At 40.2% G+C, this 18,890-nt stretch overlaps 1 protein-coding gene across 3 annotated transcripts in view; it reads right to left on the bottom strand.

Annotated features, from left to right (window-relative positions):
- Nucleotides 1–18,890, bottom strand: part of LYST (lysosomal trafficking regulator) — a 202,315-nt gene that overhangs the window by 107,570 nt on the left and 75,855 nt on the right. For all 3 annotated transcript variants that reach the window (XM_045783612.2, XM_045783611.2, XM_087863139.1), the window contains exons 15-17: nucleotides 11,882–12,042; nucleotides 10,417–10,607; nucleotides 1,772–2,017 (exon numbers count right to left, since the gene is read on the bottom strand). In XM_045783612.2, the coding sequence (XP_045639568.2) occupies nucleotides 1,772–2,017; nucleotides 10,417–10,607; nucleotides 11,882–12,042 (598 nt within the window). The remainder of the gene's footprint in view (nucleotides 1–1,771; nucleotides 2,018–10,416; nucleotides 10,608–11,881; nucleotides 12,043–18,890) is intronic.

Here is an 18,890-nt window from a genome sequence, read left to right on the forward strand (position 1 = left end):
GGCTGGGAGCGAGAGACAGGAGAAGGGTAAAGGCCTAAAGCTGGAGTTCCTGGTACAGTTCAGACGCTGCAAGTCACCTATTTGGCTGGATGGCAGACGTTCGGTTCAAAAGGCAGCCTATGCATGCAAGGTTTTTAAGGGGACTAAATTTTATTTTTTGTAGGGGAGGAGGAAAAACAGTGAAGAAAGCAAGTGTGACAATATACTTTAGAAGTCTTATTGTCAAGACCCTAAATGTGGGTAAAATAAAAGATTAACCATTTTCTCTAGGATCTAGTCACTGTGTAACAGTAATCATAACAAAATTATGTTCAGTAACTTCATGAAAGAGGGAAAACCAAGGATATACGTTATACAAAGCTATAAAAGTCAGTCATGAAATGTTGATGAGGAGTTAAAAAGCTTTTAATTTTAAAACATTATGGGAGAATCAACTAGGTACTGGATGCAAAAAAAATTTGAAAAAGGAAGAAAAGAAAAAAACAGCTTAGAGTATGGTGAGTCAATGCTGACAAAATATTTATAAGAACAGTAATGATAATATCAGACACTGATGTGCCCCTTAATGCAAAATCAATCAAAGGTGGTGGTCCCATCAAGGAAAGCAAGTCAGTTAGGGAGACTGTGAAAATTGGGGAATGTTGCAGAAGTTATACCTAGGAATAAAATTCTGAGGATGAAAGAAAATCAAGGCTGCTTTAGTTAAACAACGAAATGGACCTTGAGGAAGGAGAGATGATTAGTACCATTTGTACCCTCAACTTAGGATTTCAGCAATCCCTGTAAACAATCAGTATATACTTATTGACTGTCTACTCTATGTCAGGAAAGATATTGTCCCTGCCCTAAGACAACTAAGTAGAACAGATAATGAAACAATTTATTCTAATATAGTACTCATGACATTAGTCAAACTTTTTATATTTCTCCTTCTCTTTAAAAAAAACTTCAAACAAACTCAAATTATTTTTTGTACTTATTTGCTGACACTTGTTTTTTTTCCACGCATCTGGAAGCATGCGAAAAACAAGTTTCACAAAACTTATTTTAAAGAATACATTCCTGGGGCACCTGGGTGGCAGTTGGTTTAAGCATCCGACTCTTCGATTTGGTTCAGGGCAGAGTCTGTCTCAGGGCTCGATCTCATGACCCTGAGACAGACTCTGCCCTCAGTAGGGAGTCTGCTTAAGACTCCCTCTCCTTCTGCCTCTCCCTCTGCCCCTCAACCATGCTCTTTCTCTCAAATAAATAAATAAATATTAAATATATATACATATATATTCTTTATCTATGGCCATACCACCTTGAACATGCCCAAATGTCCAAAGAACACCTTTCTTCTTTTTGTTACTATAACATGTATTTTTTTTCTCATTGACAATTTAAACCTTGTACATTTATTAATTTATTTAAATGTAATATCTACATCCAATGTGGGGCTTGAACTCATGACCCCGAGATCAAGAAACAGATGCTCTACATACTGAGCCAGCCAGGAACCCCATTAAATCTGGTACATTTAATATTTAATTGTTCTAATTACATTTCTGGATAATAGAAAACTTCTAAAATCTTCACAAAAAAGAAATTTTTTTCTGCCACCATGTGTGGCAGAAAGCTTGATGACATCCTAAACAACATGTGAGTTTATCTTAAAAGTTTAATATAGTTGATTTATAATTGTTTTTGTAATTTAAAAAAAACCCCTGAAATTTATTAGCATTAAAGAAGTAGTTTCTCTTCAGATAAAACTATAATCAATGATTCTTACCCTAGCAAAGAGAAAAACAAATATACCAGTTCCACCAATCTCATGCAGAATGCCTTGAATAGTTTTACATTCAGTAGGTCGGAGATTCTTTAGATGATGAGGTTCTAACAAGATGCTCTGAACTTCTTTTGAGCTGAAGGGTCTTTGGGCAAGTTGGGTTTTCATCTGACCTTTAAGTCTAATAACCGGCTCGTAGATGGTATACTGAGCAGGACAGTTAGTTGTATAAACAACTGAAAGACTTTCCTGAAACACAAATATTTTCCTTTAGTACTTAAGCAAAATTTAAGAAGTTATCAACCAGCAAATAAATATCTCAAAGTGAAAAGGTACCCAACAAATTGTTTTCTTTGACAGACACTACACTAAACAAAGATAAACATGAGGAGCAAGGTGGCTCCCCACAAAGGAAAAGATCAGTTTCAATTAGTAGTGACCAGGAGTATAAACCTCGTGAAGGCCGAGAAAGATTACAGCTTTAGTCATTTTAGAATAAACATGAATTATACTTACTGTTGCTACTAAGAACAGCTGAGTCTTATACCACACTCATTTCATACCAGGCCCTGTTGCTTGCACTTACAAATATTAACTGATCTTTACAACCTTATAAGATGAGAACTCTGAGTCAATGACTTCGAAATTTTTGACTTGAGTTTGTTCACAGGTTGGCTACTCATTTAAAAGTGATTGTAAGCCAGATCTTTCCACTAGAATAAAATTCCAGACTATCATTATTCCTAACTAAAACTGAAAAGAATTTACAATATTTCTCCCCCACAGAGGGTAGTTTCAGTCAGGTTCTAACTTCAGGTAGGGAGCTCAGGCTCAGGGAAATCATGTCCTGTGGTCAGTGCCTTCTCACAGAAGCTGTGGGCCTTGGGCTTTGACCACTTTCAACCACGGTGATTTAAATACAGTTTCATCCAGACATCATCTGGTATGTTTGCATACCAACTAACATGACTACACAGTCTACTGTATATGATTATGCTGGGCAAAACAAAACCTTAAACCTGCAGTAGTTTTCATGAGCAAGCGGACAAAATGTTCATCTGCCGGAGACAAGTCCCACCTGGCATCAGGGCCTTGCCAGACTTTCCGCTCATGATTTCACAATCCCCAAGATACTAAACCAGGTTTAAAAAAAAAATGCTTTCTAGAAAGAGTTTTCACATCAAACCCTTCTAATTTTCATTTGTGATAATTTATGTTAAATTTTATGAATTATGTAATTCTTTTCAAGCAAAATAAAAGGATTAAGGTAATTGTGTGTGTGTGTGTGTGTGTGTATGTGTGTGAAAACAAATGGACTAACCAAAAACTAGAGAGTTAAAATTATTATTATTTGAACAAACACCAGTTGTATGAACTCCTTGGTCTCCCTAAAGCATGGATTCTCAGTGTGTGGTCCTGAACCAGCAGCATCAGCATCATCTGGGATTTTTATTTTTTATTTTTTATTATATTATGTTAGTCACCATACAGTACATCCCTGGTTTTTGATGTAAAGTTCGATGATTCATTAGTTGCGTATAACACCCAGTGCACCATGCAATACGTGCCCTCCTTACTACCCATCACCAGCCTATCCCATTCCCCCACCCCCTCCCCCCTGTAGCCCACAGTTTGTTTCTCAGAGTCCATAGTCTCTCATGCTTCATTCCCCCTTCTGATTACCCCCCTTCTTTATCCCTTTCTTCTCCTACTGATCTTCCTAGTTCTTATGTTCCATAGATGAGAGAAACCATATGATAATTGTCTTTCTCTGCTTGACTTATTTCACTAAGCATTATCTCCTCCAGTGCCGTCCATGTTGCAGCAAATGTTGAGAAATCATTCTTTTTGATAGCTGAATAATATTCCATTGTATATATGGATCACATCTTCTTAATCCAGTCATCTGTTGAAGGGCATCTCGGCTCCTTCCACGATTTAGCTATTGTGGACAGAGCTGCTATGAGCATTGGGGTGCATATGGCCCTTCTCTTCACTACGTCTGTATCTTTGGGGTAAATACCCAGTAGTGCAATGGCTGGATCATAGGGTAGCTCAATTTTTAACTTTTTAAGGGACCTCCACACTGTTTTCCAGAGTGGCTGTACCAACTTGCATTCCCACCAACAATGTAGGAGGGATCCCCTTTCTCCACATCCTCTCCAACAATTGTTGTTTCTTGCCTTGTCTATTTTTGCCATTCTAACTGGTGTAAGGTGGTATCTTAGTGTGGTTTTGATTTGAATTTCCCTGATGGCTAATGATTTTGAACATTTTTTCGTGTCTGTTAGCCATTTGTATGTCTTCATTGGAAAAGTGTCTGTTCATATCTTCTGCCCATTTTATGATTTGTTTATTTGTTTCTCGCATATTGAGTTTGAGAAGTTCTTTGTAGATCTTGCATACCAGTCTTTTATCTGTAGTATCATATGCAAATATATTCTCCCATTCCGTGGGCTGCCTCTTAGTTTTTTGACTGTTTCCTTGGCTGTGCAGAAGCTTTTTATCTTGATGAAGTCCCACAAGTTCATTTTATCTTTTGTTTCTCTTGCCTTTGGAGATGCGTCATGAAAAAGGTTGCTGTGGCTGATGTCATAGCGGTTGCTGCCTATGCTCTCCTCTAGGATTTTGATGGATTCCTGTCTCCCATCAAGGTCTTTCATCCATTTGGAGTTTATCTTTGTGTATGGTATGAGAGAGTGGTCAAGTTTCATTCTTTTGCATGTAGCTGTCCAATTTTCCCAGCACCATTTATTGAAGAGACTTTTTTCCACTGGATGTTTTTTCCTGCTTTGTCAAAAATTAGTTGCCCAAAGAGCCGAGGGCCCATTTCTGGATTCTCAATTCTGTTCCATTGGTCTATGTGTCTGTTTTTGTGCCAGTACCATGCTGTCTTTGTGATCACAGCTTTGTAGTACAGCTTGAAATTCGGCATTGTGATGCCCCCAGCTTTGTTTTTCCTTTTCAACAATTCATTGGCGATTCGGGGCCTTTTCTGTTTCCATATAAATTTAAGGGCTATTTGTTCCAGTTCTTTGAAAACTGTTATTGGTATTTTGATGGGGATGGCACTGAAAGTGTAGATTGCTCTGGGTAGCATGGACATTTTAACTATGTTAATTCTTCCGATCCATGAGCATGGAATATTTTTCCATCTTTTTGTGTCTTCTTCAAAGTCTTTCAAGAGTGATTTGTAGTTTCTAGAATATAGATCCTTTATGTCTCTGGTTAAGTTAATTCTAAGGTAACGTATGATTTTTGGTGCTATTGTAAATGGAATGGATTCCCTAATTTCTCTTTCTTCAGTCTCATTGTTCGTGTATAGAAATGTAACTGATTTCTGAGCATTGATTTTGTGGCAGATTGATTTTTGTGCCACATTACTGAATTGCTCTATAACTTCTAGTAGTTTGGGGGTGGATTCTTTTGGGTTTTCCATATAGAGTATCATGTTATCTGTGAAGAGAGACAGTTTGACTTCTTCTTTGCCGATTTTGGATACCTTTTATACCTTTTTGTTGTCTGATTGCTGTTGCAAGGACTTCTAGTACTATGTTGAATAATAATGGGGAGAGTGGGCATCCTTGTCGTGTTCCTGATCTTAAGGGAAAGGCTTTCAGCTTTTCCCCATTGAGAATGATATTTCCTGTAGGCTTTTCATAGATGGTTTTTATGAGATTGAGGAATGTACCCTCTATCCCTACACTCTGAAGGGTTTTAATCAGGAAAGATGCTGTATTTTGTCAAATGCTTTTTCTGCATCTATTGAGAGAATCATATGATTTTTGGCTTTTTCCTTCTGGATAAAATTTATGACACTGATAGTTTTGCGAATGTTGAACCACCCTTGCATCCCAGGGATGAATCCCACTTGGTCATGATGGATAATCCTTTTAATGTACTCTTGGATTCTATTAGCCAGGATCTTGTTGAGAATTTTGGCATCCATATTCATTAGGGAAATCGGTCTGTAATTCTCCTTTTTGATGGGGTCTTTGCCTGGTTTGGGGATCAAGGTAATATTGGCCTCATAGAATGAGTTTGGTAGCTTTCCTTCTGTTTCTATTTTTTGAAATAGCTTTAGGAGAATAGGTATTATTTCTTCTTTGAATGTTTGGTAGAATTCCCCCAGGAAAACCATCCGGGCCTGGAGTTTTGTTTTTTGGAAGGTTTTTTTTATCACTGTTTCAATCTCTTCATAATTAATTGGAGTGTTTAAAAAATCAATTTCTTCCTGTTTCAGTCTTGGTAGTTTATAGGTTTCCAGGAAGTCCTCCAACTCTTCCAGATTGCTTAATTTATTGGCATAAAGCTGTTGATAAAAGTTGCTAATAATCCTTCCAATTTCATTGGTGTTGGTTGCGACCTCTCGCTTTTCATTCATAATTTTATTAATTTGGGTCCTTTCTCTATTCTTTTGGATAAGTCTTGCCAGTGGTCTGTCAATTTTATTTATTCTTTCAAAGAACCAGCTTCTAGTTCTGTTGATCTGCTCTACTGTACTCCTGGTTTCTAATTCAATGATTTCTGCTCTAATCTTTATCAACTGCTTTCTCGTGCGTGGATTAGGCCTGTCCCTCTGTTGCTGTTCCAGCTTCTTGAGGTGAGAATATAAAAACTGCATTTTAGATTTTTCTATTCTTTTGAGTGAGGCTTGGATGGCTATGTATTTCCTCCTTAGGACTGCCTTTGCAGTATCCCATAGGTTTTGGACCATTGTGTTTTCATTCTCGTTGGTCTCCATAAATTGTTTAAATTGATTTTTGATTTCCTGGTTTATCGAGTCATTCTTGAGTAGGATGGTTCTTAGCCTCTAAGTGTTTGAATTTCTTCCAAATTTTTCCTTGTGGTTGAGTTCCAATTTCAAAGCGTTGTGGTCTGAGAATATGCAGGGAATAATTTCACTCTTTTGGTATCAGTTGAGACCTGTTTTGTGACCCAGAACATGGTCTGTTCTTGAGAATGTTCCATGGGCATTAGAATAGAATGAGTATTCTTTGGTTCTGGGGTGTAGTGTTCTATATGTATCTATGAGGTCCAACTTGTCGAGTATGGCATTCAAAGCTCTTGTTTGTCGATTTTCTGCTTATGTGCTCTATTTCTGATAGTGGAGTGTTGAGGTCCCCTACTGTTAACGTATTTTTATCTATATGTCTCTTTATTCTGGTTAAGAGTTGGCTTGTGTATCTTGCTGCTCCCCTTTGGGGGCATAGATATTTATAATTGTCATATCCACTTGTTGGATACATCTTTAAGAATAATATAGTGCCGTTCTGTATCTTTAACTACGGTCTTTAGTTTAAAATCCAATCTGTCTGATATGAGAATTGCTACCCCAGCTTTCTTTTGAGGTCCATTGGCATGAAAGATGGTATTCCATCCCTTTACTTTCAGTCTGAATGTATCTTTAGGTTCAAAATGAGTCTCTTGTAGACAGCAAATGGATGACTCATGTCTTTTTATCCAATCTGCAGCCCTGTGGCGCTTTATGGGAGCGTTTAGGGCATTTACATTGAGACTGATTATTGAGAGATATGATTTTAATGATGCCATGTTGCCCCTAAAGTCTTTGTTTTTATAGATTGTGACTTTATGTTCTGTATCACTCTTGGGGGCTTTTTACTTTTATAGAACCCCCCTTATTATCTCCTGTAGGGCTGGTTTCGTGGCTATGAAATTGGTCAATGACTGGCGATTTTGGAAGGTCTTTATGTCTCCATCAATTCTGAATGACAGCCTTGCTGGATAAAGGATCCTTGGCTGCATGTTTTTCTCTGAAAGAGCTTTAAAAATGCCCCCCAACCCTTTCTCTCATTCCAGGTCTATGTAGACAGGTCTGACGTAATTCTGATACCTTTGCCTTGGTATGTGAGAAATTTCTTTGCCCTGGCCACTTTCAGTACTGTATCCTTGGATCTAATATTTGCGAATTGCACTATGACATGACGTGGCATAGGTTTGTCGTGGTTGAGCTTGGGAGGGGTCCTTTCTGCCTCTTGGACACGAAAGCTTGCTTCCTTTGCTAGATTAGGGAAGTTTTCAGCTACAATTTGTTCAAATATCTCTTCTAGACCTCTGTTTTTGTCCACCCCCTTGGGGATGCTGATGATTCTGACATTGGAATGATTCATTGAGTCAGTAATCTCCCGTAAACTACATTCTTGAGATTGGATTTTTTTGAGCCATGTTTCTGTTTTAGCTTTCTCTTCTACTAACCCATCCTCTAATTTGCCGATACGTTCTTCTGCCTCATTCACCCTGGCCGTCAGAGCCTCTAGTTTTGACTGCATTTGATTCATAGAATTTTTAATTTCTGCCAGATTTGCTCTCATTTCCACCCTTAGAGATTCTATATTCTCATTAACATTTTCGTTAATACTTTTTTCAAGTCTACACATCATCTTGACCATTGTTACTCTGAACTCCATTTCTGATAATTTGGTTATATCCATATCCATTAGTTCTGTGGCAGAGGCCACAGGCCCATTGTCTTTTCTTTGCTGGGGGGGGACTTCTCCTTCTCGTCATTCTGATGAGGAGAGGTTGCGGGGTTGTCCAGAGCCCAAATTATTGACCAGGACCCAGGCAGTGCGCACTTGTTTTATAGGGATCTTAGGGATGTGGGCTTCTTGATTTTTCAGCCTGCCTTCTGGGGGAGGGGCCTGCCGCACCGGTACTCAGGCAACCCTGTTTGGGTAGAGTCTCCGTGTCCCCTGCAAGGGGGGATGGGGATGGTCACGCTGTGATCTAGTATTTCCAGGCTTTTGTTCTCTGGAGGCTTTCCTTGGCGGTTTGCTGTGACTCTTCTGAGAGTCAGAGCAGCAGTGGCCAAATCCTAGCCTGTCTCAGAACAGAGGGATCGCAGACCACTCTCCACTGATGCTCTGGCCACTTTAACTCTGTTTCTGTTGGTGCTGCTCAACCCTGCAGCATCCCATGATGTGCGCCCCACAGCCGGTGTCCCAGCCCTCACTTCCAGGGCCGGCGCATCTCTGTCCTTTGTGTTTCTAACACCGCCAGCTGCCAGCCGTCCCCGCGCGCTCAGGAGCTCCCGGTCTCAGTCTGGTTCCAGTGAGCACGTCGGAGCTCCGTTTCAGTCTGGTTGCGCATTTGCCGGCTCATGGTCTCAGTTTGCTCTCTCGCAGGTGCCGGTCCGCGAGTCTGCCGGCTCCCCAGTGCAGGTGGCTGCCGCTTTCCGGTGCCCAAACGCAGTGGCTCCCTCCCCCTTCCGTTTATCTTCTGATATCTGTGCGCGGTTTCACAGCTCCCCGATTCGTACCTGAATACTCAGCGCTGGAGATGTTCATTTGTAGAGATCCAGATGTATCTTCCTGCGTCTCAGGCTGATTCCGTGGATGTTTAGGCTGGTCTGGTACCTATCCAGCTTGACTCGGGGGACCAGCTGAAAAAGGGGTCCCCTACTCCTCTGCCATCTTAACTCCTCCTCATCTGGGATTTGTTAAAAATGCAAGTTCCTAGGGCATACTTCAGACCCTACTGAATCCGAAACTCTGGCCCAGCAACCTGTTTTAACAAGTCCTCTGAGTGATTCTGATGCATGCTCAGGTTTGAGAAACATTTCCCTCAAACATGTTTTCTCAATGGTGAGACATTTGGGATAATTCTTTGCTGCATAATACTGCCCTTGCGCTGTGGAACATTTAGCATCCCTGACCACTGCTCAATCACAGTGGACCGCCATTTTTAAATACTCCCCAGGGAGAAAAAGATCATATGCGCAGTATCAAATCATTAGCCAAATTCCATAGGTATCTACCCTACTTTACCACAAATACATATTTAATACCATTTAAGACTTACATGTGTTTTACAAAATAACTGTACTAGAATTTCTCCTTTCCTTTAGTCAAATGTTACAGCTTTAAAACAGTATTTATTTTGATTATGAAATATACATCTCATTAACAACAACAACAAAATACATTTCAAACTAGTAGTCTCCTTCCAGTAAAAACTATCTCTGATCTCTAACTGTACTTCTCATAAGAAGCAAGAGAAGGAGGAACAGAGTCTCATGGCCAGATCTACCAGTTTTTAGTAGATCATCTAAGACCATGAAGGCTCAGCTTTCTAGTTACTATAATGAAAAAAATCCACCATAAGTTCCTAAATTGTATACTAGAATAAAATATCACAATCATGTATAAAAAACAATCTGAGAGTCTCATATAAGCAGAGTTAGCAATATTTTGAAAACTTATTCCTGACTGTTACTGATACTAAAGAATAAATATTCTAAAATCTGAATATATGTAACTAAAACTTATAAATAAAAGTTAGTATTTATTTATAAATATGGAAATGAAATGTAATGAGCAATAGTTTTTAGGCTAACATGTTATATTTTCACTATATCATAAACATTTTTCTTGATGACTAGGAGGTATAAACTAAACTAATACTTAGTATAGAAATACAGTTCTAAGGAAAAGGAGATAAAAATTTGAAACCTGAAAACAAATTCTGAGTATTTCAATTTTAAAGAAAAAAAACATGTTCTTAAGGAGCAAAAATGTTGAGAAAGAAAGAAGAGAAACTTAAGAAATTTAATTCATAGCTAATTACACATTTATTAAACATATATTATCAGTTCCTATAAAGTTAAAACTTAAAAAATGAAAACTTACAATTAAGAGACCAATGTCCACTTCTTTCTTCGTCATAAAAAGTTCTCTGATTTGTTCACATTGCAAAATTTCTTTACTAATGTATTTGGAGTAGTCATTCACGGGCTTGCCATATTTGCATGGCATGATAGATGTATGGTTGGGTCCACAAGCATATAGATAAAAGGCTTCTTGTGAATTAATCTTAGCTCCTGAATAGCAGAAAAATAAAGTTACTTATTTATATCATTTCAACCAGAATTTTTTTTTAAGACTTTATTTTTATTTATTTGAGAGACAGCATGACCAAGGGGAGGGGCAGAGGGAGAAGCAGACTCCTCACTGAGGGAGGAGTGGGGAGCCAGAGTGGGGCTCAATCCCAGGACCCCGGGATCATGACCTGACTAAAGGCAGATGCTTAATTGACTAAGCCACCCAGATGCCCCCAACCAGAATTTTTCATAAAAAGGAAGAAATCAAGAATTAATTTTTTGTCAAATTCTTTTATCTCTATAAAATTGATAAAGCCTCTGGGAAACAAACTGAGGGCTTCAGAAGGGAGGGGGGTGGGGGAATGGGATAGGCTGGTGATGGGTAGTAAGGAGGGCACGTATTGCATGGTGCACTGGGTGTTATACGCAACTAATGAATCATGGAACTTTACATCAAAAACCAGGGATGTACTGTATGGTGACTAATATAATACAATAAAAATATTATTATTTTAAAACTAAATAAATAAAATTGATAAAGCCTCAAATTTCAAATTGGTGTCATGAGCAAATAACCTATACCAACTATGGATGGAAAATGAATGAATACATATAAAGTTAACTGTGAAGCTTGTGATAAAATCATAAAATTTCTATTTGTTCCTTAGAGAACAGTTATTTTGGTTTTGTTCTGCCTTTTTTTTTTTTCTTTAAGTAAATGGAAACTACACTTCAGTAAATTCCTTTTTAAAGTAAGTGTGGACTGATGTCTCTACTCCTTCCACCCATCTATCAGATATTCAATAAACATCGCCTGAATACTATTATGTGCCAGGTTTAGTGATACATATATATCACTATATATATATATATATATAAAATTTTAAAACATATATTTTCCCCCTAAAATTTGATATTTTTATAGAATATCCTAAAATTATAAGTAAGAGAGACAACCACTCTAAGTTTACTTGTCATAATAATGCATTTTCCAGGATTATAAAATAAAGCTGATTTAACATAAGCTTTCTTTTTGGGGGAGCGGGGTTGGGGTATGATGTACACCCCTACATTAAATGTATATATCAACTATAAGAAGCATCTCAATTATAAAAACATTAAAATATTTTAAAAGTGCATCTTGGCATCTAGATAATATAGTACTTATTAAGTATCAATGAAGGAACAGGGGTTAATATCATCCAGGATAATTTACTAGTTTAATATTTGTTATTTAAAACAAATTAGAAATCCTTTGAAGGAGAAAAATATACCATTGAAGAGGAGTAAATTTCCCAGGTCCCATTTTCCAGCCAATTGCAAAAACTCTTCTTGGGATGATGAACAATGGCCAATCATGCAAAATGTCTTATTGCTATCAGATGACAGACTTGTTCTTCTTGGAAGCACAAAATCCAAAGTAACATCAGGTTTCCTATGTTAAAAACAAAGTTAAATCAATTATTTCAGTGACTCAAGTATTTTACAAGTATGAATGTTTAATAATGGGAAATTCTTGAACAGCTTTCTTGGTTTGGCATCACAGAGCTGGTGACGCGAAGAAAGAGAAGAATGGATTCTGCTGTCCCTTGGTCCATGGTGCTGGCCGTACGCAAATCCCAGAGAGGGGAACGGAACAGAGATGCCTGCTGCTCCTACAGCAGGCTGTGGGAAGTGGGACTGGACATGTGTTGCAAGTTTTCTTTGCCATTTGACTTCTGCACATGTGCCTTCCTGATTTACAGAAACAAACCGACCACCTCCTCCTAACTGACCAAGAAGTCTCCCACTGTGGTAAACTATTCCTAAAATACCATCTTCTATGAAGTCTTCAAAGACTACTCAGAGAAAGAATATCACATCTCTAGGTTTTGTTCTGACTAGCCACTGAAATGCCAGGGCTTCTCTGCATTTTCTGTTTTTTTCAATGCTCAGTCACAGACCTTTTGATTAGTCTCTTGTATTTACAGGAATCCTTACAAAAGACAGAATAGGAAAAGGAAAACTAACATTTTCTCAAAAAGACACACACATGACAAGAGGATTTCATCATCTGGTTGGAAATGCAGAGTGCCAACCTCTACCCCTATTTCAGGAATGTTCTAAGCTCCACGGTAAGATAATGAAAATAACTTATAAAGGTAAAGTTTATAAATAAGATAAAGACTTAGTATACACTGACATGGTTAGCTCTTAATGAGAAATTCTACATTGGTATATCTATTTATTTAAAAACTCTTTCCTGGATGGGAGTTAAGATGGCGGAGGAGTAGGGGACCCCTTTTTCAGCCGGTCCCCTGAGTCGAGCTGGATAGGTACCAGACCAGCCTAAATAACCACGGAATCAGCCTGAGACGCAGGATGATGCATCTGGATCTCTACAAATGAACATCTCCAGCGCTGAGTATTGAGGTACCAAGAGGGGAGCTGTAAACCGTGCACGGATATCGGAAGATAAACGGAAGGGGGAGGGAGCCGCCGTGTTTGGGCGCCGGGAAGCGGCAGCCACCTGCACGGGGGAGCGGGCGGACACACAGAGGGCACCCGCGAGAGAGCGGACTGAGACCGGTGAGCCGTGAACGCGCGCGCCACCAGGCATCTCCCGGAACACCGGAATCCCGGTGTGCTCACGGGATCCAGACTGAGACCGGGAACTCCCGGAGCGCGCGCGGGGCGGCTGGCGGCTGGCGGGCCACCTGCACGGGGGAGCGGGCGGACTCGCGGTCGGCACCCGCGAAACAGCAGACTGAGACCCTGAACCGGGTGCGCGCGCCACCAGGCTTCTCACGAAACTCCGGAATCGAGGTGTGCTCACCGGGCATAGACTGAGACCGGGAGACCCGGGAGCGCGCGGGGCGGCCGGTGGCTGGCGGCATTAGAAACACAAAGGACAGAGACAGGGCGGCCGGTGGCTGGCGGCATTAGAAACACAAAGGACAGAGACGCGCCGGCCCTGGAAGTGAGGGCAGGGTCGCCGAGTTGGTGCGCACATCCCGGGACGCCGCAGGGTTGAGCAGCACCAACAGTAACAGAGTTAAAGTGGCCAGAACATCAGTGGAGAACGGGCCGCAATCCCTCTGTTCTGCGACAATGCAGCCTCTGCTGCTCTGACCCTCAGAAGAGGCATAGCCGGCCGCCAGGGAAAGCCGCCAGAGAACAAAAGCCTGGAAATACCGGCTCAGAGAGTGCCCATCCCCATCCTCCCTCGCAGGGGCACGGAGACTCTACCCAAACAGGGTTGCCTGAGTATCGGCGCGGCAGGCCCCTCCCCCAGAACACAGAAGGCAGGCTGAAAAATCAAGAAGCCCACAACCCAGGCGCCTGGGTGGCGCAGTCATTGAGCGCCTGCCTTCAGCTTAGGGCGTGATCCCAGCGTTCCGGAAAGGAGTCCCTCATCGGGCTCCTCCGCTGGGAGCCTGCTTCTTCCTCTCTCACTCCCCTGCTTCTGTTTCGTTCTTGCTGTCTGTCTCCCTCTCTCAGATAAGTAAATAAATAAAATCTTTAAAGAAGAAGCCCACATCTCTAAGATCCCTATAAAACAAGGGGCACGGCCTGGGACCCAGTCAATAATTTTGGGCTCTGGAAACCCCGCAACCTCTCTTCATCAGAATGACAAGAAGGAGAAGCCCCCCCCAGCAAAGAAAGGACAGTGAGTCAGGGGCCTCTGCCACAGAAGTAACGGATATGGATGTAACCAAATTATCAGAAATGGAATTCAGAGTAACAATGGTCAAGATAATGAGTAGACTTGAAAAAAGTATTCAGGAAAATATTACTGAGAATATACAATCCCTAAGGGCGGAAATGAGAGCGAATTTGACAGAAATTAAAAATTCTATGAGCCAAATGCAGGCAAAACTAGAGGCTCTGATGGCCAGGGTCACGGAAGCGGAGGAAAGGGTTAGTGAATTGGAGGATGGGTTAATAGAGGAAAAATTAAAAATAGAAGATGGTCTTAAAAAAATCCACGCCCACGAATGTTGGCTACGGGAGATTACTGACTCAACGAAACGATCCAATGTTAGAATCATCGGCATCCCCGAGGGGGTGGAGAAAAACAGAGGTCTAGAAGAGATATTTGAACAAATTGTAGCTGAAAACTTCCCTAATCTAGCAAGGGAAACAAAAATTCGTGTCCAAGAGGCAGAGAGGACCCCTCCCAAGCTCAACCATGACAGACCTACACCACGTCACGTCATAGTGCAACTCGCAAATATGAGATCCAAGGATACAGTATTGAAAGCGGCCAGGGCAAAGAAATTTCTCACGTACCAAGGCAAAGGCATCAGAATTACATCAGACCTGTCTACACAGACCTGGAATGAGAGAAAGGGTTGGGGGAGCATTTTTAAAGCTCTTTCAGAGAAAAACATGCAGCCAAGGATCCTTTATCCAGCAAGGCTGTCATTCAGAATTGATGGAGAAATAAAGACATTTCAGAATCGACAGTCACTAGCCAATTTCGTAACCACGAAACCAGCCCTACAGGAGGTATTACGGGGGGTTCTATAAAAGTAAAAAGGCCCCAAGAGTGATACAAAACAGAAAGTCACAGCCAATACAAACAAAGACTTTACTGACAACATGGCAGAATTAAAAGCATATCTCTCAGTACTCAGCCTGAACATTAATGGTTTAAATTCTGGTTTCAAACGCCACAGGGTTGCAGATTGGATAAAAAGAAATGACCCATCCATTTGCTGTCTACAAGAGACTCATTTCGAACCCAAAGATGCATTCAGACTGAGAGTAAGGGGATGGAGTACCATCTTTCACGCAAATGGACCTCAAAAGAAAGCTGGGGTAGCAATTCTCATATCAGATAAATTGGATTTTAAACTACAGACTATAGTTAGAGATGCAGAAGGGCACTATATTATTCTTAAAGGAAGTATTCAACAAGTGGATATGACAATTATAAATATATATGCCCCCAACAGGGGAGCAGCAAGATACACAAGGCAACTCTTAACCAGAATAAAGAGACATATAGATAAAAATACATTAATAGTAGGGGACCTCAACACTCCACTCTCAGAAATAGACAGAACACCCTGGCAAAAACTAAGCAAAGAATCAAAGGCTTTGAATGCCATACTCGACGAGTTGGACCTCTTAGATATATATAGAACACTACACCCCAGAACCAAAGAATACTCATTCTATTCTAATGCCCATGGAACATTTTCAAGAATAGACCATGTTCTGGGACACAAAATAGGTCTCAGCCAATACCAAAAGATTGAAATTATCCCCTGCATATTCTCAGACCACAACGCTCTGAAATTGGAACTCAACCACAAGGAAAAATTTGGAAGAAACTCAAACACTTGGAGACTAAGAACCATCCTGCTCAGGAATGACTCGATAAACCAGGAAATCAAAAATCAAATTAAACAATTTATGGAGACCAATGAGAATGAAAATACAACAGTCCAAAACCTATGGGATACTGCAAAGGCAGTCCTAAGGGGGAAATACATAGCCATCCAAGCCTCACTCAAAAGAATAGAAAAATCTAAAATGCAGTTTTTATATTCTCACCTCAAGAAGCTGGAACAGCAACAGAGGGACAGGCCTAATCCACGCACAAGGAAGCAGTTGACCAAAATTAAAGCTGAAATCAATCAAGCAGAAACCAGAAGTACAGTAGAGCAGATCAACAGGACTAGAAGCTGGTTCTTGGAGAGAATCAATAAAATTGACAGACCACTGGCAAGACTTATCCAAAAGAAAAGAGAAAGGACCCAGATTATTAAAATTATGAATGAAAAAGGAGAGGTCACGACGAACACCATTGAAATTGGAAGGATTATTAGAAATTTTTATCAACAGCTATATGCCAATAAACTAAGCAATCTGGAAGAGATGGAATCCTTCCTGGAAACCTATAAACTACCAAGATTGAAACCGGAAGAAATTGATTTCTTAAACAGGCCAATTAATTATGAAGAAATTGAGTCAGTGATAAACAACCTTCCAAATAACAAAACTCCAGGCCCGGACGGTTTTCCTGGGGAATTCTACCAAACATTCAAAGAAGAAATAATACCTATTCTCCTAAAGCTTTTTCAAAAAATAGAAACAGAAGGAAAGCTACCAAACTCATTCTATGAGGCCAATATTACATTGATCCCCAAACCAGGCAAAGACCCCCTCAAAAAAGAGAATTACAGACCGATTTCCCTAATGAATATGGACGCCAAAATCCTCAACAAGATACTTGCTAATAGAATCCAACAGTTCATTAAAAGGATTATCCACCACGATCAAGTGGGATTCATACCTGGGATGCAAGCGTGGTTCAATATTCGCAAATCAATCAGCGTGATACATCATATCAACAAGAAAAGACTCAAGAACCATATGATCCTCTCAATCGATGCCGAAAAAGCATTTGACAAAATACAGCATCCTTTCCTGATTAAAACCCTTCAGAGTGTAGGAATAGAAGGTACATTTCTCAATCTCATAAAAGCCATCTATGAAAAGCCTACTGCAAATATTATTCTCAATGGGGAAAAGCTGGAAGCCTTTCCCTTAAGATCAGGAACACGACAAGGATGCCCACTCTCGCCACTATTATTCAACATAGTACTAGAAGTCCTTGCAACAGCAATCAGACAACAAAAAGGGATCAAAGGTATTCAAATCGGCAAAGAAGAAGTCAAAATGTCTCTCTTCGCAGACGACATGATACTCTATATGGAAAACCCAAAAGAAGCCACTCCCAAACTATTAGAAGTTATAGAGCAATTCAGTAACGTGGCGGGATACAAAATCAATGCTCAGAAATCAGTTGCATTTCTGTACACGAATAACGAGAACGAAGAAAGAGAAATCAGGGAATCCATCCCATTTACAATAGCACCAAAAACCATACGTTACCTTGGAATTAACTTAACCAGAGATGTAAAGGACCTTTATTCTAGAAACTATAAATCACTCTTAAAAGACATTGAGGAAGACATAAAAAGATGGAAAGATATTCCATGCTCCTGGATCGGAAGAATTAACATAGTTAAAATGTCCATGCTACCCAGAGCAATCTACACTTTCAATGCTATCCCGATCAAAATACCGAGAACGTTTTTCAAAGAACTGGAACAAATAGTCCTTAAATTTGTATGGAACCAGAAAAGACCCCGAATCTCCAAGGAACTGTTGAAAAGGAAAAACAAAGCTGGGGGCATCACAATGCCGGATTTCGAGCTGTACTACAAAGCTGTGATCACAAAGACAGCATGGTACTGGCACAAAAACAGACACATAGACCAATGGAACAGAATAGAGAGCCCAGAAATGGACCCTCAGCTCTTTGGGCAACTAATATTTGATAAAGCAGGAAAAAACATCCGGTGGGAAAAAGACAGTCTCTTCAATAAATGGTGCTGGGAAAATTGGACAGCTACGTGCAAAAGAATGAAACTTGACCACTATCTCACACCATACACAAAAATAAACTCCAAATGGATGAAAGACCTCGATGTGAGACAGGAATCCATCAAAATTCTAGAGGAGAACATAGGCAGCAACCTCTACGACATCAGCCTAAGCAACCTTTTTCATGACACATCCCCAAAGGCAAAAGAAACAAAAGATAAAATGAATTTATGGGACTTCATCAAGATTAAAAGTTTCTGCACATCCAAGGAAACAGTCAGAAAAACTAAGAGGCAGCCCACGGAATGGGAGAATATATTTGCAAATGACACTACAGATAAAGGACTGGTATCCAAGATCTACAAAGAACTTCTCAAACTCAATACACGAGAAACAAATAAACAAATCAAAAAATGGGCAGAAGATATGAACAGACACTTTTCCAATGAAGACATACAAATGGCTAACAGACACATGAAAAAATGTTCAAAATCATTAGCCATCAAGGAAATTCAAATCAAAACCACACTGAGATACCACCTTACGCCAGTTAGAATGGCAAAAATAGACAAGGCAAGAAACAACAATTGTTGGAGAGGATGTGGAGAAAGGGGATCCCTCCTACATTGTTGGTGGGAATGCAAGTTGGTACAGCCACTCTGGAAAACCGTGTGGAGGTCCCTTAAAAAGTTAAAAATTGAGCTACCCTATGATCCAGCCATTGCACTACTGGGTGTTTACCCCAAAGATACAGACGTAGTGAAGAGAAGGGCCATATGCACCCCAATGTTCATAGCAGCAATGTCCACAATAGCTAAATCGTGGAAGGAGCCGAGATGCCCTTCAACAGATGACTGGATTAAGAAGTTGTGGTCCATATATACAATGGAATATTACTCA

The sequence above is a fragment of the Ursus americanus genome, chromosome 6 (genome assembly GCF_024610735.1).
Source record: "Ursus americanus isolate L20-20 chromosome 6, mUrsAme1.1.p, whole genome shotgun sequence".
NCBI classification, from domain to species: Eukaryota; Metazoa; Chordata; class Mammalia; order Carnivora; family Ursidae; genus Ursus; species Ursus americanus.